At 42.7% G+C, this 27,384-nt stretch overlaps 1 protein-coding gene across 5 annotated transcripts in view; it reads left to right on the top strand.

Annotated features, from left to right (window-relative positions):
• Window positions 1-10,286: 10,286 nt before the first annotated feature.
• Window positions 10,287-27,384, top strand: part of ARHGEF7 (Rho guanine nucleotide exchange factor 7) — an 87,474-nt gene continuing 70,376 nt past the window's right edge. The window contains exons 1-2 of one of the 5 annotated variants that reach the window (XM_072135576.1): window positions 10,287-10,689; window positions 22,218-22,301. In XM_072135576.1, the coding sequence (XP_071991677.1) occupies window positions 10,525-10,689; window positions 22,218-22,301 (249 nt within the window). In that variant the 5' untranslated portion in view covers window positions 10,287-10,524. Of the gene's footprint in view, window positions 10,690-21,915; window positions 21,937-22,217; window positions 22,302-27,384 lie in introns of those variants that run through there. The other 4 variants (XM_072135577.1, XM_072135579.1, XM_072135580.1 and 1 more) reach the window with 4 other exon arrangements.

Genomic DNA, 27,384 nt, shown 5'->3' on the forward strand with positions numbered 1-27,384 from the left:
CCTGACGCCGTTGGGTATCTTGGGCTTTCACCAGGTTCGACAGAACCCGTGCCCAGACTGAGCTCAGCCTTTGGAACGTTGCTTCAGCGGAAGGGTTAACAGACTCCATGTCTTGGCAGGACGAAAACTTTGGGTTGAACCCGTAATTACAAAAGAACGGCGACATTTTAGATGAGGTACTAACCCTGTTGTTTAAGGCAAATTCGGCGAGCGGGAGGAAGGATCTCCATTTCTCCTGGTTATCGGAAATAAAGCATCTTAAAAACTGTTCAAGCGATTGGTTGAGTCTCTCTGTCTGCCCATTAGTCTCAGGATGGAAAGCGGAAGAAAACGAAAGAGAGATTCCCAATTGACCACAAAATTCTCTCCAGAATTTAGAGACAAACTGTACCCCCCGATCAGAGACAATATTTTCTGGTATACCATGAAGATGCAAAATATTGTTTATGAACAATGAGGCCAATAATTTAGCACTGGGTAATTTCCTGAGGGGTACTAAATGACACATTTTCGAGAATCGGTCACAAACCACCCAAATGACAGTTTTCCCTTGAGAGACAGGTAAGTCAGTTATAAAGTCCATGGAGATATGAGTCCAGGGCTTTTTAGGCAGAGGGAGAGGTTGGAGAAGTCCCTCTGGTACTCTTTTGGGCACCTTAGACCTGGCACATATATCACATGCTGCTACGAACTCCTGAACGTCACGTGACCACGAGGGCCACCAGTACAACCTTTCTAAGAGATACTTAGTGCCGGCAATACCAGGATGTCCGGCGAGCACAGAACAATGGATCTCCTCCAAGACCCGGAGACGAAGATTATGTGGCACAAACAATTTACCCATAGGAAGATTACTAGGCGCAAGATCTTGAGAGTTCGAGATAGCGGTGGCGAGGTCATGGTCAATAGCAGATAACACAATACCCGGCAATAGAATCTTATCTGGGACAACCTCTGGGGTATTGTCGTTACCAAAGCTACGTGATAGAGCATCTGCTTTGATATTCTTAGTGCCTGGACGGTAAGTAACAACAAAATTAAAACGAGTAAAGAAGAGTGCCCAGCGAGCTTGTCTGGGGGACAGTCGTTTAGCATTATCTAAGTATAACAGGTTCTTATGGTCAGTAATCACAGTTATGGGATGTTTAGCTCCTTCTAGGAAGTGTCTCCATTCCTCGAATGCCCATTTTATGGCCAAAAGCTCTCTGTTACCCACATCATAATTATGTTCGGCAGAGGAGAACTTCCTGGAGAAGAAAGCTACAGGTTTTAGGTTAGTGAGAGACTTTGATCCCTGAGATAACACTGCTCCCACCCCTACTTCGGATGCATCAACTTCAACTACAAAAGGGTGATTCAAATCAGGTTGAGTCAAAACTGGCGCGGTTACAAAACATCTTTTAAGCTGTGCAAATGCTTGTTCTGCCTCTGGAGTCCAATTGGTCAGATCAGCACCCTTTTTAGTGAGATCCGTCAACGGCTTAGCCACAACAGAAAAATTCTTAATAAATTTGCGGTAATAGTTGGCAAACCCTAAAAACCGCTGAAGGGCTTTAAGAGTGTTGGGATGTTCCCATTTCTCGATAGCCGTGACCTTGAGTGGATCCATACAAAAAGATTTAGGGGTGATGATATAACCCAAAAAAGTAATCTTTTGGACCCCAAACAGACATTTAGACAACTTAGCACATAAGGAATTCTTACGTAATCTAGAGAGAACATCCCTGATCTGTCGGATATGGGTTGACCAGTCAGGGGAAAAAATCAGAATATCATCCAGATAGACTACCACATATTGACCCAGGATATCACGAAAAATATCATTCACAAATTCTTGAAATACTGCTGGTGCATTACACAACCCGAAGGGCATCACACAATATTCAAAGTGTCCCTCGGGGGTATTAAAAGCAGTTTTCCACTCGTCCCCCCTTTTGATGAGAATCAGGTTGTAGGCCCCACGGAGGTCAATTTTGGAGAACCAGCGGGCACCCACCACCTGGTTAAGCAAATCAGGGATAAGAGGAAGTGGGTATTGGTTTTTGACAGTGATGTTATTCAGTTCACGGTAATCAATACAGGGTCTAAGTCCACCATCTTTTTTCCCAACAAAGAAAAAACCAGCCCCCATAGGGGAATTCGAGGGTCGTATATGACCCTTTTGAAGGCTCTCTTGTATATACTCTCGCATAGCCTCTCGTTCTGGGGAAGACAAATTAAAAATCCTTCCCTTGGGATATTTAGACCCGGGAATGAGATCGATCCCACAGTCATAAGGCCTATGTGGAGGCAGGGACTCGGCAGTCTTTTTATCAAAAACATCAGAGAAATCAGAGATAAATTCAGGCAGAGTTTCTTCCTCTGACTGACATTCAGAGAGGAACAGCGTATTACAATGGGAGGAACACAGCGGATCCCATTTAACCAGTTCGCCAGTGGTCCAATTAAATACAGGATTGTGTACAGATAACCATGGAAACCCCAAAATGACATCAGCGGACAAGTTTTTTAAAACAAAAAACACTACCCGTTCGGTGTGGATAGCACCAACCTGCATGGTTATCTGTGGAGTTCTGAAACAAACTCTACCCCCCCTTAAAGGGGTAGAATCTGCCCCCACAACCAGGACAGGAGGATTCTGGTTAACCAACTCCAGCCCTAGGGCTGAAACAAAAGCAGAGTCAATAAAATTAGCAACAGATCCAGAATCAACCATAGCTTGTCCAGATATAGACTTATTTTTAGCAAACAGAGACACTGGCAACAAAATTTTAGATACAGAGTCGGAAGATACCTGTGCGCCTGAGTGACACTCCCGATTACCACTCAGGCGCTGAAGTTTTCCGCCTGTGGCCTGGGTCTGGTAGGGCAGCCTCTCAGGAAGTGTCCAGATTCACCGCAGTAAAAGCAAAGACGATTCTTCTGGCGATGCTCTTTCCGGGTTTTGGCTCTCGCCGTGCCCAACTGCATAGGTTCTTGTTCAGAAATAGGAGAGACAGAGTTTTTAGGAGAAAGTAAAGGTGACCCGGAGGAGTGACTCACATCTACTCTATCTTTTCGTCTGTCCCATAGGCGACGATCAATGCGGACTGCTAAGGCCATGGTTTGCTCCAGTGAGTTTGGATCAGGATGACCAATCCAGGCATCCTTTACAGGTTCTGACAGGCCTTTTCTGAAGAGGGCTTTCAAGGACGGTTCACACCAGTTCAAGGTTACGCAGTGTTTGCGGAACTCCATGCAGTATTCCTCCGCAGAGCGGGTACCCTGCGAAAGAGACAGCAAACTGGACTCCGCAAGCCCAACATGATCGGGTTCTGAGTATATGGCCCCCAAGGATTGAAAAAAGCGTTCCAAAGAGGACCACTCCTCTGCGGCTGGAGGTAGTTTCAGGGCCCATGCCTGGGGATCCCCCTGGAGTAAGGAAATAACCACCCCTACCATTTGAGTTTGGGAGTATAACGGGTTAACCCGAAAATAAAGCAAACAGGATTCCCTGAAAGTCTCAAATTTCTCTCTATCAGCTGAGAATCGATCCGGGAGTAACATTTTTACCTTGTTAATACTGGGGAGTGGAGGTTGCGGAGCAGCAGGAGACATGGCAGGGGTCTCTGCTCTAAACTGAGTTAGAACATGGACCTGGTTAGCCAGATCAGCCACAATGCCTGCTAGGCCTTCCATGCGATGCACAAGATCCGGGGCGGAGCTCATCCTGGCGGGTCCGGAAGACTTAGCAAACTAAGGATTTTTAAATGGCTGGTAATAATGTAATGATGGCTCGGGGATACAGGGGCAACAAACCAGACAGTGAGCCCTAAGTCTGAGCCCCCCAATGCTGTCACCTACCTACTTGCCTCCGGTATCCTATTGATACGGGACAACCACGAAGACGATCCCTTCCTAGGCCACAGTGCAGACAAAGAACACGACAAACAAACAATACACACAGGTAGCGAAGTCAGGTAAACCGTGTCACAACGGAGAGAGCAATATATAAGCAGAATCAGAAAGCGAAAGCCGAGGTAAGTAACGAAAGCCAAAGTCAGAATGCCAGAGAAGTCAATATAAGAACAAAACGCTGAAAGGACTGGGGAGCTGAAAATACGAGTATTACCAGCGCTGGGGAACCTGTGCTGGGAAGTAATATAGGTGACTGGGGAACCTCCCCTCAAGGTGACTGGAGGAGAGATCTGTCATTCACAGCAGGCTAACTGTTGCTAGACTGCAGGGAAGCGGGTGTGGTGCAACAATCAACCCTGCAGCAATCTCAGTCCCAGTTCACACACAGGAACACTGAACAACCTCAACGCCTTCTAAGCCGCATACCGCGGACAGAAGACGATACAGGCAAAGACGTAACATAACTGACTCTGGCACTGGTTCTCTAATCCCTTCTCCGTCACTCCACCCTGTTTTTCAAACATAGCAGCAATCACTAATATGTCTTGGGTGTAGAAATTGAAGACTAGTTGTCTTATTAGACCTTGGTCTTACAGTGCATTCTGTAATAATCCATTACCTTTCAAAATGCTACATGTGGCAATACCAATCACTTCCCCCCCCCCTGATCTTATTCTTCCATCTCCACCATCAGAGATAGAGGCAGGCCCCATAGAAGGCATCTGAATGTCCCCACCCCTTGCTGCTTAAAAAATATTCACATTTGTACCCTCACATATGCGAGTTACAATCCCACATTTATACACTTATGTGCACACATATAGAGCATATACACACACATACAGTGCACATGTATAGTACCATGGAATTAATGGTGCTCCATAAATAAATAATAATAATAAAGGGCCTGTATACCCAGTACTAAAATGCAAATCCTGATCTAGGTCCGGTTGTAACAGGTGCCTGAACATTAAGGTTCCTTGTGACATGTACAATGTCTGTTTTTCTGTTATAATTTGATATGTTTCTGATCCCAACTCAACTCTCAACCAATATTCTGTTCTGGTGACAACCTCGGCTTGATCTTCCTACCGTGCTAAAAGCATTGATACTCTATAATTGTTATAATATTTCAGTCATGTACACAAATAAATGATTAAGTGCTACTGAATGTTGGAACAATGCAGTACTCTGTACCCAAAAATTAAAAAAATATGTATCAGTCTAGCTTTTATAGATAAACTAGAATCCACCCTACAAGCCTTGGTGTTTAACACCACCAGAGGGCGCTTTATATAAATCTTGACATTTTGACATTTCATTGCATTTCAGTCACATGTACTGTACCATAGTATGACATTTTGTTTGGCTAATCCCATATGTATATACATTATCTGATTACCACATCTAGACTGTTGCACGGGTACAAGGTAAAGATATCAAGGATACATTGAAAGTGTTGACTAAATAAAGATACAATAGGTTTACTTTTGGTATTTACAGTTGCATTTCTATTTTTATACAAAATATATGTCTGGTTTAGGACAACAACTGTAAAAAGACTAATTTGGACTTAATCTGGCAAACCCTGTAAAACTTTTGCCCTTTTCCGTTTTTGTTTTTCACCCTCCTCCTTCCAAAAACGACATCTCCATTTTTTTTTTTCTCTATGAGGGCTTTTAACTGTGGGAAAAAAATTATTTCCGGGTGACACCATGCAATATCTTGTGCAATGTTTTGTAAAAATTCCATATGCTGTATAATTGACAAAATAAACACATTCCAGCTTTGTTTTTATGGCTTTCACACTGCGGTCCAAATAACAAATCACCTTAATTCTTTGAGTCAGTACCATTGCAGATAAACCAAATTCATATAGCCTCTGTTATAGTTTAATACCTTTAAAAAAAAGAATCTTTTGAAAAAAATAAATCACCCTCATATAATGAAAGATATGACAATTATGCACACCTTCGTTTTGCTCCTTGCCCCCCTTTTCCTTCCAATTCAGAGAGTCAGTAGTGCCAGACGGCGATTGGCAATCCTCACGTGTGCGCAGTTTTATAATAATAATAATAAAAAAAAATCTTTATTTATATAGCGCCATCAAATTCCGTAGCGCTTTACAAATCAAAGGGGACATATACAAATATTATATTACATTGCAGAGTACAAACATTCCTATGGAACAATAGGAGTGAGGGCCCTGCTCGCAAGCGCTTACAGTCTATGAGGATGAAGAGGGTGACACAAGAGGTATTATTCTTATTGGGGAGCACCTTAGGCTCATTTTTAGAAAAAAAAGGGCACAAAAAGGCAAGACTGGTTCCGGACACAATGGGCCCAACCAACCAAGTGTGTTTGGTTTAGAATGGCTAATTCTGCTAGTAGGGAAGCAATACATGTATTATTTCATATTATTTGTATTACCTGTCTGCAACTTATAAATTAAAAACAGGAATGCTAAAGTATTTGAATAAATATAAGCATTACATCATAAAAAACCTAGCAAAATTGTAATGATATACAAAACTGTTGCAGAGATATCATTTGAAGAAGAGCATGTGTGTAAAATATGACCATTCTCTAATCTGTCCCTGCAGCTCTTTATTCCCTGACTAGACCCTCAGCTTCAGGACGGTTCCTATCAAACATTGATGGTTCATTTTTAAGAAAAGCTATCAATAAAATTTGAAAAATGTAAAAAACTCCCAGCTTTGAAGATGGTAAAAGAATCTGCCCCCACATAGTATAATGCCTCTTTCCGGTAACCCCTTACTTATAATTCCCCCTGTCCTATATCCCCTTTTTCTGTAGCAACATCACACCCATAATGAATCCCTTTCTGAAATCCAAATTTATGCCCCCTTTTGAAATCAATCAATATGAGAACTCTCGCTCCCCCCTTGCTTTCCTTATTCAGTCAAAAAGCAGAACCTCAGAAAATACAATATTAACATTGATCTATTCTCCTCTGCTGATTATAAAAATAGTAATAAATATCCTGTACTGAATCTGTCCCTGTTTGTCTTCAATCCCTGACTAGACGGTCAGCTACAGGACTGATCCTAAAGGTAGAACATGTACTTTGTACCTAACCTTGTCTCCTAACACTCTCTTTAGTGCTATATCTGCAAGCAGGGTCGGCTCCAAGTTTCAGTAGGCCCCTGGTGACATAGCCTCAGTGGGCCCCTTTGCCTTGAACTCACTTGGCTACATTAAAACTTCTGAAGCTAAAACAGTCTCCTGTTGCCTAAAATATTCCTTAGTTTATAATCCCAAACAGTCCCATCATGGTTATTTTATATAAAAACCCTATGGATTTGGTATGTGGCCCCCCCCCCCAGCAATAACTGGACTGGTTATCGTTTATCCAAACACTATGGTTATTGTTTGTACTGGTCCGACGGCTGTTGATTTCTTCTGGTTGATTTTCAATGATGTCACATGGAGCCTTGATGGGGAATGAACTGAAGGCTTTTCAGAAGTTAGAAACTTCTTCTTTACTCTGGAGTGATGAGATCTCTGGAAGAAAAAGATTTGAGATATGATTCTAACAACGACAATTAAGGGTTGGTTCACTCTATCTGTGATCAGTCCGTACAGTATTCAATGTACTCACTGCTGGGGACGGTATTCCTTGCATCACATAGATATGTTACTTCCCGATAAACAGCAGGGCCAATACTGCAATCATGGTTTGCGGACTGACTTGCAAATCGTGGGAACCCTAAGAAGATGTAACCCCCACTCCCCCTTTTCCTGCAGAGCTTCTTCCTGTGGGCATATATAATGGCAAAATTCTCAAATCTGAATCCCCTAGTGATGTTTACAAGATAATTTTAACCCTTCCTTTACAATTTGACTCAGTTGTGTTGCTGTTTTAGCTCCTATCACTCCCTAGGCTGCTCAGTGCAAAATCCCAGGAATTTGGGCGGGGACTCTCTAAGCAGACACATCATGATCCATGTAGTTCTATGGGGTGACAATGTGGTTAGATTATCAGGGTATAGGTGTATATACATTTTCATCTGGCTTCTGACATTTTACAAACACACTGACACTTAGAACGAGATGAGACAGATCAGGGATGATGAGATGCCTATTGCACAGAGGTGTGACAGGCAAAGGCTGACAGACAAAGGCCGACAGACTTTTACAATGTCAGTGCTGCTACATCTCTGTTCTAACAGATATGTGCCTACCTCCCCCTTCCCCCTGATAACTTATCTGCCTGGAGTGTCAGGATTCAGGGGTATTGGGATGATGACGTAAGCCGACTCCTGGGAGCGGAATTTAAGTGGCACGCAGTTTTTTGTGGAGCCGGCACACGAGCACTAGGAGGCAGAGATGCACGCGCTGGACCAATGGAGACGACGCTGGAGCCGGGAGAGGCGAGCGACGCCACGGCCGGGATTCAGGGCCACGGAAAGGCACATTGGTGCGCCTGTGACCCGAGACATAAATAGCTATTGGCTGACAGCTTATTCTCCTGACCTCTCCATATACGGATACACTCAACTTAGAGTGCATTTTCTCTGAATGGCAACCCTGTTTGCCAGTCCCATCGAAAGCAAACTGCCAAAACAGAACTGGAACCAAACACCCTCAAGGATTTGTCTTACCAAAGACACTTATCTCCAATTCACATGATAGCAAACAAGTGAAGAAGAGTCTGACCTTTAGGACCACAGTAATCAGGAGAATGGAGACCCCAAGACTGCTTTTATTTTGCATGTGAAGCACCTAATAATTAAAAATATATATTTTTATATTACACATGAAGATACAGGTTTCTCCAGCACTCAAATAGGGATAATTAAAAAATAAATTCATTAATTGAAGCATGGTTAAAAATAGATGTACAACCATAGGGAAAGAAAGCAGGGGGAGACGGACCTATGGGTTTCGAGCTATCAGAAACAGTTTTTAGGAAGATGGTTAACCCCTTGAGATCTTCATAGTAATTGAATCAAAATGGAGGTGAAATTGGCATATTTTCACAGTAATACGTTCATTTACTACGTTTTGGAAATTTACACATTTCCAAACGATAAAAAGAAAAAACCCATCTTAAAATCCGTTTCTCCCAAGTACAGAGACCCCCCACATGTGGCCATTAATTGTTTTATGGGCGCACAGAGAGGCGCAGAAGGGAAGGAGGACCCTGAAGCTGTCAGGATTTTAGTTTCCTCATTGGCTCCTTTTGGATACATTTTTTCATAAAAGGATTTATAATTTTCCACTAAGCTGGTGGCAAAGGATTTTCCATTTTTTCCTTTAGAATTAACGGACTGATGTTGTTCAAGAGGATAGAGGCAACCAGGACCTACAGGCATTTGGAATCCATGGATCACCGCAGGGTTCACCTACCTTCGATCCCTAATGACATTTGTACAATGCACATGGTTCATGGGAACACATGGCTGTTACCATTATCACCTTTAGTGATCACCTATACCGATCTTGTACTAACTTCATTTTCAGGTTACTTACCCTCTCCTGTGGCTCTACCCCTCCTATATTTTCTCTGTTTGATTAATACAGTAGCTGGCTATGTATCTCACCAAAATCATTTCTATGAATTCCCCCCTCGAGGGGTATATGTTTTGCCATGACCAATTGTAAGGCACTATTTTGCATTTATTCAATGAAACTTTTTTGAAACTAAGAGCAAGGATTTATGGATCAGATTTATCAATAGTGATGCAAACTGCACTATGTACGGATTGCATCACTAATGTGCAGAGCGCACCAGATCATTCAAAACTGGTACACAGTCTTCAACAATCTGGTGCATCCTTCAATAATCTGGTGCACCAGGTTTTTCATTTTTTAGTTTCAGTTTAATGGTCGTGCTCCACATTTCTGTTGAGTCTCATTAATAAATGTGTCACATTTGGCATCAGAACACCTCTTTATGTGCAGAATTTTGTGACACAGTGCAGCCGCACCAATAAACTGGCGCAGACACTTCATAAATACATGTGCAAGCAAGTACAACAGAAAAGTGGCGCAGCCAGTTTAATAGGTCTGGTCTGACTTGGTGAAGCTTTTGCCAAAATCAATGCCCTTATACTGAATGAGTAATAAAGGCAGTCAATACAAGAATTGATGAGATGATTTGTAGGGATCAGGTGTAAATAACTATTAGCAGGATTAGTAATGGCAGTAGATGTGATGGAGCATATAAGTAAACACTGCTGCCAGTCAGGGCACGGATATAGACCTCCACCCAGGTGCTGTGCTCTTCTGCTGGCAGCTACCCAGGAAAGTTGCTTTGGCATGAGCTGTGTCTCCATCCAGTGAGTGCAGTGCCAGTGCAGGGTGTGAGGCTGCCAGGGCCCAGCCATGACAGAAAGGGGGGCAGTGAGGGAGAGCCAGGAATAGGAGGGGGAGGAGAGGAGGGAGCGGACCTGCTGCATTTTCTACAGCATCGAGGCGTCATCATCCGCATCTACCCAGGAAAGGAGGGATCAGCGGCGGCAGCCCGGGCTTCAATGTGAACTACGGCAAATCGGCGGCGGATCTCCTCTCATAGGGGGGAAGGGGCTGTATTTGGGGGACCCTGCGTCGGCTGCCCCTGCCCCCCTTACTCCTGATATCTGGCTGTATCCTCAGAGAGCCATGAATTCGGCAGAGCAGACCGTTACATGGCTCATAACACTCGGGGTGCTGGAGTCTCCCAAGAAGACCATTTCCGACCCGGAGGGTTTCCTACAGGCGTCCCTGAAAGACGGGGTGGTGCTATGCCGGCTGCTGGAGAGGCTACTGCCGGGCACCATAGACAAGGTAACCAGCCTGAGGGGGAGAAGGGCTATGGGACCGACAGCTGGAGGTGGAGGAGGTGCCCGAATGCTGGGGGTCATTGTCACACTCATTATGTGTCTCTGGTATACAGAGGCTGCGAGCTGCTGCTAGGCCCATGTAATGGGGAATGCATGTGTGTGTATCCGGACCAGTACATGTCCTGGCAGGGCACATTGTGTTCTGTGTAGTGTATGGAAGGGGCTGTGAGGAGGGGACATCCATGCTTCCAGGGAAGGAGATGGCTATGACAGCTGTGCTCTTTGTCAGTGTGAAGCTTCTCACAGGCTCCTACTGGTGGAGATCCTCACTACAAGCAATGGAGGAGGCTTCTGTGTCACATCTCCCCAATGATACATAGCCACTGCCTGACCCTGATCTACTCTATATACATATGGGAACTTTATGTTCTGTGTTGTATACTTTGTAATATGCCTTGTTGTCCGGTTATTGATTACATCTATTTCATACTTTTCGAATTGTCTTATAGGGAGTGTGTAGCTCACGTATGTGTAGTATATTAGTATATGTTATATAGACTAGGCTATATTAGGTATTGTGGGTCTGATTGTGAAAACCTACAGTGTGTACGGGGAGTATTCAGACCCCCTTTAAATTTTACACTTTTGTTTCATTGCAGCCAATTGGTAACATCAAAAAAGTTCTTTTTTTTGCTCATTAATGTACACTCTCCACCTCATCTTGACAGAAAAAAACTGAATTTTTTTGCTAATTTATTAAACTAGAAAAACTGAAACATCACATAGTCAAAAGTATTCAGACTCTGTACTCTGTGTAGTAATGAATAGAAGCAGCTTTTACGCTAGTACAGCCATGAGTCTTCTTGGGAATGATGCTACAAGATTTTTACACCTGGATTTGGGGATCCTGTGGCATTCTTCCTTGCAGATCCTCTCCACTTCCCTCAGGATGGTGAACGTTGGTGGAAGCCATTTGTAAGTCTCTCCAGAGATGCTCAATTGGGTTAAGGTCATGGCTCTGGCTGGGCCATTCTAGAATGGCCTCAGAGTTGTTCTGAAGCCACTGCTTTGTTATTTTAGCTTTGTGCTTAGGGTCATTGTCTTGTTGGTGTCACGGATGCTTCTGTAACCTATGTTTTGGGTCGCAGGTGCACCCATGTGCCTCCGTGTGGGGGTGCGCAGCGTGGGGTCTGCAGACAGACCTATCAGTCCTTGCTCCAGCGACTACTTCTTCTGCGGGTCGGCGAACCCGTCCTCGTCCCCTAATGCGCGAGCGCCACTAATTGGGCTGGCTATATTGCTTTGTCCCATCCTGTGCTGCCTGTCCTGACCTCCTGCCTGACTATGACTCTGATTCCGCCTGCCATTTTTTTTACTTCGCCTTGGTGCCTGTGGAATGACCTGGTGGTATCCCGCTGCAGCAAGTCCAACCCGCTTTGCGGAGGGCTCTGGTGAATACTGGGTGCCACCTAGACTATGCTCCCTGGCATCGGCTTACGTCATCGCTCATGGTGTTTCAGTGGGTCCACCACCTCCGACCCTGACAGTCGGAAGGTGAACCACCGGCCCAGTCTGAGGTCCAGAGTACTCTGGATGAGGTTTTCATCCAGGATATCTCTGTAATTGTCTGCATTCATCTTTCCTTCAAGTTCAAACAGCCATCTTGTCCCTGCAGCTGAAAACCCCCCAGTGCTGCCACCACCATGTTTCAATGTTGGAATTGTATTTGGCAGGTGATGAGGAGTGCCTGATTTTCTCCACACATACCGATTAGAATTAACACCAAAAAGTTCATCTCATCTGATCAGAGAATCTTATTTCTCATTGTATGGGAGTTTTTCAAGTGTTTTTTGGCTTTCATATGTCTTGCACTGAGAGAGGCTTCTGTTGGCACACTCTATAGTTGACTATGTGCAACTTTCTCCCATCTCCTTATTGCATCTCTGCAGCTCAACCACTGTGATCTTGGGATTCTTGTTTACCTCTCTCCTCAAGACTCTTCTCCCATAATTGCTAAGTTTGGCTGGATAGCCAGGTCAAGGAAGAGATGTGATCATTTTAAACTTCTTCAATTTAATGATTATGGAGGCCACTTTCCTTTTAGGAACCTGGAGTGCTGCAGAAATTCTTTTATAAACTTGGCCAAATCTGTGCCTTGCCACAGTCCCTGTGCTCCTTGGGCAGTTCCGCCTGATTCTCATGTAGTCTGACATGCACTGTGAGGTCTTATGTAGGGAGGTGTGTGCCTTTCCTAATCAAGTCCAATCAGTTTAACTGGACTCCAATGAAAGAGTAGAATGATCTCAAGGAGGATCAGAAGGAAATAGACATAAACATGTGAGTTAAAGGGGTATTCCCGGCAAATAAATGTTATTGTTTGTATGATGAAAATTGATACCATTTTCAAATATACTTTTTATATCAATTCCTCACAGTTTTCTAGAAAACTAGTTTTCCTCTAGTTTTCTAGGAAACAAACTTCTATGTTTGTTTTCAGTGACCATGGTCACACAGGAGCGCGGCTTGTTAGCATCTTAGATAGTAATCAGAGCTGTGTGATATAACAAGCCGTGCACCTCTGTGACCATGGTCAGATCTCTGTCCACTGGAAATAAACAATGAAGGTTTGTATAGAAGGACAGCAAACAGAAATCTAGAAAAATGTAAAGAAAGTATATTGGTATTTGTATAAAATAAACTTTTCATTATTTAAACAATACCAATTACTTGTGGAAATGGGAATAGCCCTTTAAATAAGAGTGTCACAGCAAATGGTCTGAATACTTATGACCATGTGATATTTCAGTTTTTCTTGTTTGATAAAATAGCAACAATATCTACATTTATTTTTTTCTGTCAAGATGATTTCAGAGTGCACATTAATGAAACAAAGAGTGAAAAATGTAAAGGGGTCTGAATACTTCCCGTACTCACTGCATATATAATAAATGGCGGTACCAATAATATAAATAAAGGCATCATTGGAATTTGTGAGCGAGACCTGTAGCAACCGCTTCCCTTTACAAACAAAAAAGGAATCTATGCTTCCTTATCATAGTATATAAGACTAGTGAAAGACACAAGTCCATCAAGTCCAGCTCTACTATGTCCTTTTTATACACTGGTGCCCAAAACTGTACACAGTATTGCATGTGTGGCCTGACCAGGGATTTGTATAAGGACAAAACTATTTCCTTATCATGAGAATCTATTCCTCTCTTGATACATCCCATAATTGTATTTGCTTTAGCAGCAGCCGTCTGGCTCTGGTCACTAAAATTAAGTTTACCATCTACCAATACCCCCAAGTCTGTTTCAGCTGCAGTTTTACCAGGTATTGTCTGTTTACAACATAATTGTACTTTTTGTTTCCATGACCCAAGTGCATAACTTTACATTTATCTAAAACCTCATCAACTATTTCAGTGCAGAAATTTATGTCACATGAAGAACAGTGAAACCGCGACACATAACTGTCGCGTGAGACACAACTGTGGTGTAGGCACTTCTTAAATACATGTGCAAGTAGTTTGCACCTCAAAGAAAGTGCAAAGTCCGCAAGAAAACTTTCACATGGCCCCTAGTAAATGTGGGTGGTTGGCCCACATTTATAAAAAACAGTGCACACTGCATTAGATGCAGTTTGCCTGTGTAATGTGCAGGGTGTGCCAGATTCATGAATTGTGGCGCACGTTCTTCCAGATTCTGGCGACCCCTGTACTGCTCCAACAAAGTGCAGCAAATTTTTTTCGGTGCACCTTTAAAGGGGTTTTCCCACAAAACAAGTTGGGTTATATCCAAAGATCACGAGAACGGGGGTCCAATGTACCACCCCCATCAGACCGCTCGTTGCTCCACGAGATGAGTGGAGCAGACAATCGTTCATGTCTATGGAGCTGATGGAGATTGCTGAGTGCCGTACTTTCACCCATTTAATATAGAGCGTGCAACACAATTCACAAATGTGTACATAAACAAATGTGTAAGCAGTTTTCACTGAAAAGAACGTTCATAGTTAGACAAAAAACTGGTGCAGGGGTTTTATTAATTGTGTTTTTATTCATTTCGGGGAGTTTAAGTAGCTGTGAGAATGTTAACACGGCTGCTTACACTTCCAAAACTGATTCAAACCGACCAAACATATGCTAACATGCAAAAACGCATGTGTTTTGGTTTATAAATGCACCAAAGGCAGAGGACAGGACTCTGAGCATTGTAGTGAAATATGATGCAGGGAGTCCCTCTGTCACAGTTGATCATAATTACATTTTGCTGTTCCACAAGGAAGAAGGTGCTTCTTGCATTGTATATTACTATGGTGTATGGAGTCCAGTTCTTCGGCTGTGTGTTTGGTCCGTGAAATTCAGCCTCTGCATGATCTGAGATTCACAGACTGATCACAGCTATGTGTTTTAGCACTTAGACATAGCAACCACAAGGGTGCTGTCAGTTTGCAAGATTGGAACCATATCGGTCCATATCTCTCATTGTATACATTCTGTTTTCCAATTCCAAAGTAAATGGATAGTGCTATATTCAGACAGCTAAAATAAATAGTTATCTGCAACTGTCACACGATGACTGTAAAAATTTTGCAGCTCTGTTACTTATGTGATCACCATGTGCAGTGCTCGCAACTAGTGAGGCACATTAAAACTTTCATTAGCTGTAATGCATGGAACAAAACCATCTGATTTTTTTTTCATGCAATGAGTGTTGCAGCCCTAGGACAACACTACCATAAATAACTATACAGATGTGTTGGTTAAATGGCCAAGCGATAAAGACCACAATTAGACACAACACAAAATCAATATTAAATCAATGAATTGGGTAACAGATACTGAATTAAAAAATAAAAACAGCTGTTATGCAGGAGGAGGATTGGTCATTTGGTATTGGTGATGCATAAGTTGATGAATGGTGAAACAAGGAAGACATCTTCAAATGTATGTAAGCTGCAGAATCATCAGCAGGTGAAGGCAAGAGATGAAAGGGAAAAGATCAGCATAGAGAGCATTCAGTACTGGGAAATAATATAGACAGCAAGAAAACATGATAAGGCTTCCTGCACACAAACATGCTCAGTCCATGGAAACTGTTCCATGTTGTCACAGTTTGGTCAACAGACAGAGACTCTTTGCTTCATATTTCTATATAGTGCTCCTGTGTTCATGGGATGTGACCAGCACACAGGTGAAATAAAGGGACAGTCACGTCAAATAAACTCTTTATTATGTTGGAGTGCCAGTCTTGCAAATTATGGGATAGGAGGGACTAGTTTTTCATCCATTTTTATCCATTTCTAGATTGAAATTAATCTATATTGATAAAAAAATACTGAGATTTTGATCTCCATGTATAGTGATTATATCTTAATAATTTGTATGAAAAAAGTGACTCACATTATTTACCATTTTCACCAGCTTAGATAATATTAGACAAATTGGCAGTCATACAATATTTCTGGAAGTGAATCATCATTGTTGATACACTTGTAACATAAAGAAAAATAATGGCTTGTTTGTTTTGTGTGTACATCTCACTCAGGCACAAATTACCGTATTGACTGGGTTTGATTAAAACTTGGCCAAGGGCAATGTCACACTGGCTACAATAACCTCTGCCATCCCCTCTTTATTATTGTCTATAAACAGATGCAAAATACTTATGTGGAAAAAGCTTATGCAGGAATAATTCAATTGTTAAGTGCTTGTCTTAGCGATGCAGGCTTTGTTTCCCTTTTTCGTAGCCATAATGTGGTATATGGGCTACATATTGTGGCCATGTAATGTACAGCAGATATTAATTGGTATTTTGCAGAGATTGGATCTATAGGATGTATATCTCATCAGATTAATATAGTAAGGCAACCTATGTTTGCATCAGGGTTCCATAGGAATCTGTTTGGAGTACAAATGATTATGGATATACAACAGTGAGTATGTGTTTTGGGGATGTACAGCATTTGAATGACTGGACAGGCTTAATGTGCATGGCCATGTCCCTCTGATGTAGAAATGATCGGCCTGTTGGATTTCTACATATTTGATCTTTTTGTTCTTAATGTAGATATCCCACCATATTACTGTACAGTTATAATAGACATATGACTATGACAGCATATGACTAGTAAACAGTGATGTCACAGTACAGGGATAATGCATACACTGATGTCACAGTTGAAGGATAATACACACAGTCATGTCACAGTAAGTGTTAATACACACAGTGATGTCACAGTACAGAGATAATACACACAGTAATGTCATAGTACACAGATAATACACACAGTGATGTCACAGTACAGAGATAATACACACAGTAATGTCACAGTACACAGATATTACACACAGTGATGTCAGAGTACAGAGATAATACACAGAGTAATGTCACAGTAAAGGGTAATACACACAGTGATGTCACAGTACAGGGATAATACACACATTGATGTCACAGTACAGTGAACACGCAGTGAACTCATTGGGGCACATTTACTTACCCGGTCCTGTCATGATTCCCGCTGTGCGTTGTTCGACGATAATGCTTTCTGCTGCGATTCACAAAGATAGTGCGCCCGATTTCCTGCATGTGTCGCTTCCCCTCTCAGGTCCTCCGGAGTTCACTTTCTTCTTCCCGGTGTATGTAAGGGCATTGTCTTGCGACACAATTTTAAAGTTAAATCCCGCGCTCAGTTGGAATCCTTCAGATAGTCCAACGGCCCTCCCCCGATTTCTGTCGCATGAAAGTCAGTAACAATTGCGCCAAAATCTGACGCGTGCGGCACAATCCCCTTCTAAATACCTGTCACAGCGGCGCAAACCCTGAAAATTTCTAAAAGCCAACGAAAGTTTGATCCGCAGGACCCTTAGTAAATAAGCCCCATTGTACTGTGATACTACTCAAAGTCATGTCAGAGTACAGGGATACAATATACAGTGATGTCAGAGTGCAGCGATAATACAAACAGTGATGTCACAGTAGAAGGATAATATACACATTAATTTCACAGTAAGGGATAATACACTGTGATGTCACAATACAGAGATAAAAAAAACTCAGTGATGTCCAGGATAGATATAGTAAACATTGATGCCACCATATAGGAACAATAAACAGCGATGTCACAGGATAGTTATAATTAACAGCAGATATTTTCCCTGCTTCTTCGACTGCTGAGGCCACTGGTTATCCAAAAATCACATGGCCACAAAAACTTGTCACTGCACATTGGTCCACAACGACAACTGATGGTAGATGTGTAGCACGTTTCTTTATGCATTAAGTGAAACTGTTGTTAGTGAATAAAGAAATGGCACGGTTTGTGAGGAAAAAGAGAAATATGTAAATTATCCGGAGCCAATCAGGCAGACTAAGGCCCGCGGCACACGTGGCGTTTTGAACCCGTCTTTGGGCCATTTTAAAGCAGTACATTAAAAAAACAAAAGCGTTTGACTGGTTTTACCAATTATCTTAATTAAAATGGGTCAAAAACGGATGCGTTTTTTAAAAGCGCATGCGTTTTTTAACAGACTGCTTAAAAATGGCCCAAAAATGGGTTCAAAACACCACTTGTGCTGCCGGCCTAACCTGAGAGCCTCTCGGCTTCTAATTTATTTACTTCCTGCACTGTAATAGTACCTCCTGCTCTTGTCCAAGGAACAAGGAGAAAGCCAGTGACGTCAGAGGCGCCGGAGCTTGGAGCTCTCGGGCTGTAGCAGGCAGGACTAGCAATGCAGGGCGTGAACAGGTTAAAAGCCGGCCATTCTCAGAGGCGCACCGGTGGCGTCAGCCCGGTTCCCCGGGTAATTTACATATTTTTAAACCTCTTTTTTTTCTAATAAATTCTGCCATTTTTTTTAGTTATTAAGAAAATTTCCACTTAGTGCATAAAGAAACGCACATGTAAGTGCTACACATGTACTATCAGTGAAACTGATGGTAGATGTCTTTTAACCTATCCACGGGATAGACCATTCACATTGGCCATGTACTAATGACCTTTGGTATGGATGCCATGCCATAAGGTTGCATCGTCGTCTACATCAGAGCCCGTAGCCAGCTGCTGAAGCACACGTGGGGCTGTTGTCTTATGACTTGCCGTGCAAAGAATGTTACCTCTGCAGCCACTCACTGGCCTCAGCTGTGACCTCTACATCCACTGACCTCTGTAGTGACGTGTTATTTGTAAAGAGGTGATGACTGAGGACAGTGACCTGCCCCAAATGTCATGACATATAACAAAATCTGAATGTGTGCTGCAGGAGCTTATAATCTAGGAGGAAGAAGGGGAGACATATCAGTCCCAAATCTCTTACCCAGCCATTTATTAAGGGAAATCTACCATTTGAACATGCATTATGAACCAAACATACCCTGAGAATGCTGTAGACGGCTGCAGACGGCAGTGTGAATGAGCCCTTAATGTGAGAGGAGAGAGCAACAGAGCCTTATTTTCATAATTTTATAATGTTTTTTTTCAGCAAAACCACTCAGCTCAGGGATTAAACAAGATACGGTTCTGCATCAGTGTAGCTACAGCATTCTCAGGGTATGTTTAATGCATGAAATCAAATGGTAGAATTCTTTTAAGGTCTCAGAATAAATAAATAAATAATGCTGCCACTGCATGAACCAGTTATCAGCTTCTATCTTGTATACAGAGTCCAAGGTGCATAGGAATTCAGAGTAGCCTGTTCATTGATATGTAATGCTTGGCTATTATATAGACCTGGACGTTACATGCTGCAAGGGAATATGACAGGTCTTCATACGGAGAGGGTTTTAAAAGAGTGTTTAAAGTTTGGTAGTTGAGTATTAGTACATTCTAGAGAATGGGTGCAGCACGGGAGAAGTCCTGGAGATGTGATTAGAAGATTCAAATTAAACAAGAGAATCACCAGAGATCGAGGGCAGCTTCAAGAGCATCAAATGGTCAGGAGACTGAGATGAGGAAGTAGAGGACCTGTGGTTAAATGTCCCAAATTCGCCCTAAATGAGCTCTGTTCATGACTGCATTAAAAAAAAACAAATATTTATACTAACCTCGGTCTGTGGTGATATGCAAGCAGAGAGGAGGCTTCGGCAGCTCTAGATATGAGAAAGATGTGCCTCATTGGACTCCCATCTAGGTCAGTATAAACTCTTTTTTTTTTGTGCCCACTGTCAGAGCTCATATATGGTGATTTGGAATTCTAAACCACAGGTTCATAAGGTTTAGTGTCCCAAATTGACCTGACATAATCTCATTAAACTGTATACGTATGGAGGAGGGCAACCAGTGCAGTGACTTGTAATGAAGAGAGGTTAGCAGGCGGAAGACGGATGAGTAGGGATTCACAGTGGTCAAGACGAGAGTAAATCAGAGCATCAGGGTTTTACATGTTTCAAGTGTAAGAAATGGGTGAATTCTAGAAATATTTTGAGATGCATGTGGCATGAGTGGGCAAGTTTCTGTTAGAGATTCCAGTTATATCTGTTCAAAGACAAATGGATGTTCAACCAAATGCATCTTGTGGAGATCTGGTGACTAAATGATGTTAACCATCTGGCAGCATGATTAAACGTGTCAACAAGAGATGCTACATGATGGAAATCTAAAAATGCTGCCTATAGGGCAGGCATTTCAGGAAACTCCTTTGGTTAACTTGTATGTAAAGTAGATAATTCTGATTCTTATAATGGTCTGCCATATAGTTTCTAGGTAGCAATCCATATAACTATTATGCAGTACCTTTGGGAGCATTTGAAGATCCAGTTACTTGTTTCCCTGCAGTTGCCTTCCCACCATCTGGTTCAGTGAACTCCATTGCATAGTAAATGTAACAGAAATGACACATTCACAATAATTTGTGTGGTGAGTAGGGTCATAAGTGTAGGAAGTGCTGTGGTTATAGTTGCGCATGAATGAATGGCCACATAAAGCAAATTACCGTATATTCCGGCGTATAAGACGACTTTTGAAGAGGTCGTCTTATACGCCGGTAATCGCGACCGCCCGCCGTGTATTCACGGCGGCGGTCGGGTCGCGCTGCATGGAGAGGGCTCACGTGGGGCGCTCAGTGAAAGACGTAATATCCAAGCCCACAAGAAAATGGCGCAAATGCGTTTTTTCACCATTTTCATTGCATTTGGAATTTCTTTCCCGCTTCTGAGTACATGGCATGGAATATTTAATAAAATAAAAATTTAAGGTACAGTATGGTAACATTTACAGTGAAATGGACGATGGTAATGTTGTTGTTGTATGCCTTATGTTTATGAGCGACAGTTTTCCTGCTATATACCTGAATGTCATAAGAATTTAAATTAAAAAAAGGACCATGTTACATTCAAATCTGTTTTTTTTTTTACATTTTTACCGGTGTTTTGTATGCGTTGGAAAAGGGGTAGTCTTATACGGCGAATATATCTTAAACTCTATATTTTAAACAGGAAAGTAGGGGGGTCGTCTTATACGCCGGAATATACGGTATATATTTTTTATTATCAGAGTACTATGACATCACTGTGTGTTGTAACAATGTATTGTGTGATACTTATATGATAAAGGCCCAGGTCACACCAGTGTTGGGGGTTTCTGTGACACTCTTCTTTTTTGGAGAGCATAATGGAAACAAATAATGGAAGATCTTCCGTTCACTTTCCATTCCCCATGACTCAGTGTAAGGAAGGATATTTATAAGGGAAAGAAGTCACATGCTGCTGTATCAATACCAGACGCGGTTATATTCTGAGTGCCTATGGCAAGCCATGGAGGTATTGGACCCATCAGGTTTCCATCATGGTGCATGTGCTGTTTTGTAGTGTGACAATAGCTGCTTAGCATCCATAGCAAATGTGAACAGGGCCTAACTCTTGTGCAAGCCACTATTGTCTTATAAATGGGAACTTTTCTTCTACAATATCTGAAAATATATGGCACAATGGTCAGCAGTGAAATACATGTTTTAGTCAGTTTTTGTGCGATTTATCACTTTCAGTATGAGACATTATCATCATAAAATGGACAATGTTCACACAAGGTACAGATTACTCCTAAAATGATGGGGTCAGCGAGTCCCATTACTTATCTTACACTTATAGGATTTGTTTTGTTATTAGAAGAGTGTGCAGGGTTGTGTGTGCCATGTGTGATAGGATATAACGTGTCTATGGGCTTCTTGCTGTGGGGGGCTGTCTGTCCTGGGCCGTGGCAGTGAAGGAGTTACCGCGGAGACTTGTCCCCGGGGATGCCCGTCTCCCGGTGCAGGTAATGTGGATCCCGGCTGTGCCCGGGGTGGGGGAGGCCCCGTCTTCCCTGCACTGTACGTCATTTCCTGAGCTGGGATTTGCTTCCTGGTGGCTTTAGGAAAGAAGCCGCAGGGAAAAGAGATAAATATACAAGGTGAGGAGCAGCCGTGCATATGACACCAGTCACCGGCGCGTGTATGGGGGGCGCCAGCAATCCCACCCGGGTCATACGTGCACTGTAATGTAAATGCCAGGGCGACCCAGTGCTGCTGCTAAGCCGCTGTATTTCTGTGTCTGCAGGTGTATCCGGAACCGCGCACCGAGGCCGAGTGCCTGGGCAACATCAGGGAGTTCCTGAAGGGCTGCAGCCACTTCAACCTAGAGGTGAGTGTCCTCTCCTGAGCACTGTCATATCCACACTGCCTGTGCACACATGTGTGTGTGAGGTCTATGTGTGTATGAGGCGCACCGCAAGTATATGTGTGTGAGGTGTGCATGTGTGTGAGGCGCGCTGCAAGTGCATGTGTGTGAGGTGCGCATGTGTGTGAGGCGCGCTGCAAGTGCATGTGTGTGTGAGGTGTGCAAGTGTGTGAGGCGCGCTGCAAGTGCGCATGTGTGTGAGGTGCATTCCTACATATATTATCCTATTATCGGCTGCCACCGTTATACTACAGATGTATATACATCAATGTGTGAGGTATATAGGTGCAGCATGTATGGTATACACCTATATGTGAGACTATCTTGTTATCTGCTGTCATCTTCTTGCTGCAGTATTGAATACATGGGTGTGTAGAGGCTATAATAAATTATTCTAGATGCACTGTGAAGTAAGGCTTCTATTGTATTGGTGAACTCAGTTACTGCTTAAATTGTCATGTTGGCACTCTGCGACATATTGTGACTTGCGTGAGTAGATTGCGAGTAGACATGTGAGGGACGTAATTACTCACACAAGTCACAATTGAAAACGACTGCCTGGGACACAACCACCAGCAGGAATAGGACCTGCTCTATTTGCAGATCTGGCAGCCAGATCATGCACGTGGGTCCTGTGTAGTCTGCAGCCTTGTGTGTGGCCCGTACAATGAGCACATGCAGAAAATATGGCTAGCGCATGTCTATTCCCACATTGTGTGCAGGTAGTCTAGGGCAATGATGGCAATCCTTTTGGATACAGAGTGCCCAAGCTACAACCAAAACTCACTTGTACAGTGCCTACAAGTAGTATTCAACCTAGATTTGGCAAGTTTGATGAGAAGCAAATAAGTTAGAGCCTTCAAACAAGAACAGGATTTATTAACAGATGCATAAATCTTACAAACCAAAAAGTTATGTTGCTCAGTTATATTTTAATACATTTTAAACATAAAAGTGTGGGTCAATTATTATTCAACCCCTAGTTTTAATATTTTGTGGAATAACCCTTGTTTGCAATTACAGCTAATAATCGCCGGCACAGGTCTCTGGAGTTATCTTGGCCCACTCCTCCATGCAGATCTTCTCCAAGTTATCTAGGTTCTTTGGGTGTTTCATGTGGACCTTAATCTTGAGCTCCTTCCACAAGTTTTCAATTGGGTTAAGGTCAGGAGACTGACTAGGCCACTGCAACACCTTGATTTTTTTCCCTCTTGAACCAGGCCTTGGTTTTCTTGGCTGTGTGATTTGGGTTGTTGTCTTGTTGGAAGATGAAATGACGACGCATCTTAAGATCCTTGATGGAGGAGCGGAGGTTCTTGGCCAAAATCTCCAAGTAGGCTGTGCTATCCATCTTACCATGGATGCGGACCAGATGGCCAGGCCCCTTGGCTGAGAAGCTGCCCCACAGCATGATGCTGCCACCATTATGCTTGACTGTAGGGATGGTATTCTTGGGGTCGTATGCAGTGCCATCCAGTCTCCGAACGTCACGTGTGTGGTTGGCACCAAAGATCTCGATCTTGCTCTCATCAGACCAGAGAACCTTGAACCAGTCTGTCACAGAGTCCTCCAAGTGATCATGAGCAAACTGTAAACGAGTCTTGACATGACGCTTTGAAAGTAAAGGTACCTTACGTGCTCGTCTGGAGCGGAGACAATTGCGGTGGAGTACATTACTTATGGTATTGACTGAAACCAATGTCCCCACTGCCATGAGATCTTCCCGGAGCTCCTTCCTTGTTGTCCTTGGGCTAGCCTTGACTCTTCGGCCATACTTGGCCCAAGGCTGTCCAGGCCATGGAAGGCTAACAGTAGTTCCATAAGCCTTCCACTTCCGGATGATGCTTCCAACAGTGGAGACAGGTAGGCCCAACTCCTTGGAAAGGGTTTTGTACCCCTTGCCAGCCTTGTGACCCTCCACGATCTTGCCTCTAATGGCCTTGGAATGCTCCTTTGTCTTTCCCATGTTGACCATGTATGAGTGCTGTTCACAAGTTTGCGGAGGGTCTTAAATAGTCAGAAAAGGCTGGAAAAACAGATAATTAATCCAAACATGTGAAGCTCTTTGTTCTTTGTGCCTGAAATACTTCTTAATACTTTAGGGGAACCAAACAGAATTCTGGGCGGTTTGAGGGGTTGAATAATAGACCCATACTTTTATGTTTAAAATTTATTAAAATTTAACTGAGCAACATAACTTTTTGGTTTGTAAGATTTATGCATCTGTTAATCCTGCTCTTGTTTGAAGGCTCTAACTTATTTGCTTCTTATCAAACTTGCTAAATCTAGGTTGAATACTACTTGTAGGCACTGTATGTCGCAGAGTGCCAACATGACAATTTAAGCAGTAATTTAATGATCCCTGCTGTATCACAGGTTTTAATTATATTGGTGTCCTGAGTTCACCAATACAATAGAAAGATGATGGAGAAATTTGTATTGTAGCCCTCCAGGGTCCCCTGAAGAGGAAGAATCAGGGGACCCAGAGCAGGAGCTCAAATGAAAATCCATCTCTATCGACACCTGCAGTCCTGGCAGCCAAGGAAGTTGCTTTAAAATAGCGCTGAGAATGGCACGTTCTGGGCTGTATTGGACCACTGGAGAAAGCAGGAGTCGTATCTGGCAAACTCTGTGTTGGGGTACTACTGGCACCCATGCTATAGGTTCGCCACAACTGGCTTAGGGGTTATGCCTATTGGATTTCTCACATATCATACTTTAGAAGATGAGCTGTGTAAATGTATTCGGTTGCTACCTCACGGGGTGCTTTTGGACCGTTTTTAAACTAAAAGACCGTTTTAGACTAAAACCGCATGTGTTTTTGTATGTTTACCATGGGTTGGGCTGGCTGTAATCCATTTCACAGCTGCCTACACATTTAAAAATGCATGTGTTTTAAGTTCTTTTAAAAACAGACCAAAACGGTCCAAAAACGTTCTGTGTGGCAGCACCCTTTGGGTCAAGATACACGTGGCGTTTTTAGGCCGTTTTTGGGCCGTTTTTAGTTAGTGCTTCTTCAGATCGTAAAAAACCTATGCGTTTTTGACAGGTTTGACCAATTATCTTAATTCAAACTGGTCAAAAACGATCTGAAAACGCACTAACTAAAAACGGCCTAAAAACGCCACGTGTGTCTTCACCCTTTGGCCAGCGCCACACGTGGCGCTTTGTCTGCGCTTTCAAACGCAAAAACGCAGACAAGGTCGCGCCCCTCGGCCCGATCGCATCAGCGTTTCTATGGAAACGCCTGCGATCGGGAATGAGCCGCCGGTGTTTCGCGTTAATTTTCAGACTCCCTAGGGTACTTTAACCCTAGGTTGTCTGATTGATCCTACCATACACTGCCGTACTACAGTATGGCAGTATATGGGGATTTTGCACACCATCTATTACAATGTGCAGATCGCCTCGATCATGACAGCCTCAGATCTTTGTGTGATCCGAGGCTGTCATGACAACGGATCGCCGCTACCCGGTGACGTCACAGGGAGTGACGATCGGAGCCAAGATGGCGGCGCCCATGCGCCGCCGGCTCTTTAATGCTGCCGGCAGCTTTGCCGGTGGCGATCAAAGGGTTAACACCCACGATCGGTGCAAGCACCGATCGCGGGTGTTAGCGGTGGGCGTTTGCTTCATTATGAAGCAAATGCCCGGTGAGTATGAAGAGGGCTCATGTAAGGGTACGTCTTATTGCGCTATGGGGTTAATGACGATATCTTTGGAAACAAATTCTGTTGCTTTCATGACATGTGAAACTTTCACTTGATAGGGTAGTTTTTATGTAATAAATTTTTTTCTTTATAAAATTGGCCAATAAATGACTACAGATGTGAAAAAATAGTTTTTTTTTTTTTTTTTTACAGATTTATTTTTTTTTTAAATAAATAGTAAAATTTTTATAAACTATTACCAAAATATGTTATGAATATGTACAGTGTCATTCCATTATCCTTTCCTTTAGTTCAGATACAAATGCAGAGGGTGCATGTACATATTAAAGGGGGATTATTAATATTCTCTTTAAAAATTGTGGTACTAGGGTTCAGGACAACTTTTTGAAGTTGGTGACTGTTATGACGTTTATAAACGTCCAGACTTGCCTATTGGTTGGTGTTCGTAAATAAGATTTGAAATGTTTGAGTGGATATTTTATGAAAAAAGGAATGATAAAACTCTGGGACAATATCTGGTTGAAAAAAAAACAAACCCGTGGGCAGAGGTGTACCCATGACCACTAGGTCTATAGAGGCAGTGGCCACATAGCGATGCTTCCTTGTTATGTAGCGATAACAGCAGAAGGTAGAAGCCGTAATAATCTGTTTTTACCATCTCCCTAGTGTCTCCTGCTGTATTTGACAGGCTGTTGTCAAGCGAGGAGGTAAGGTTTTGGAAAGCCTTTTTGGGGCCCTGCGTAGCGATAGATAAGAACAGGACATAAAATAAATGTTATCTTTTATATGCCATTAGCCGTGAGTCAGAGTGGGGTGTGTCCTGCTTGGCTTGAGTACAGCGACTCCATGCCACCTCCTCACCATTCAGTACTTCATCTCCTGTGACCAGGGTGATGTCATTTTAGGTATTTAACACATTAGCAAAATCTACCCACATGTATATATCTGATCACATGTGATGAGGACCTTTGCTGTATTTGTGAAAAATGTGTGGACAGGTTCCCTTTTAAGCTCAATGCAAAAAGGATAAAGCTTGTTCGGTCTTAAATCAATATTTTTTATTCACTACTGACATGTAACTGAGATAAAGTGTATAAATATTTTATCTGGTTCTCTTTAAAAACATACAATTGCCCTGTGTCACATATCTGTACCATCACTTCTGACGTCAGCTTCGGTAAGCCTAGTCTGTAGCCTAGCCTAAATCTAGTTGGTACTAGCAACAAATGCTGTCTCCTATGCTTAAAAATATAACTACTGTATTATTGTACTGAGAGCTTGCACTATCATTTTTCCAGAAGAATAATAATACTCCTCTTAACGTTTTGAGGAGTATTTTTAGCCAATGAGTATGAGATTTTCAGTAATACAAATAG

Source organism: Engystomops pustulosus, chromosome 2, assembly GCF_040894005.1.
Source record: "Engystomops pustulosus chromosome 2, aEngPut4.maternal, whole genome shotgun sequence".
Lineage (NCBI taxonomy): Eukaryota > Metazoa > Chordata > Amphibia > Anura > Leptodactylidae > Engystomops > Engystomops pustulosus.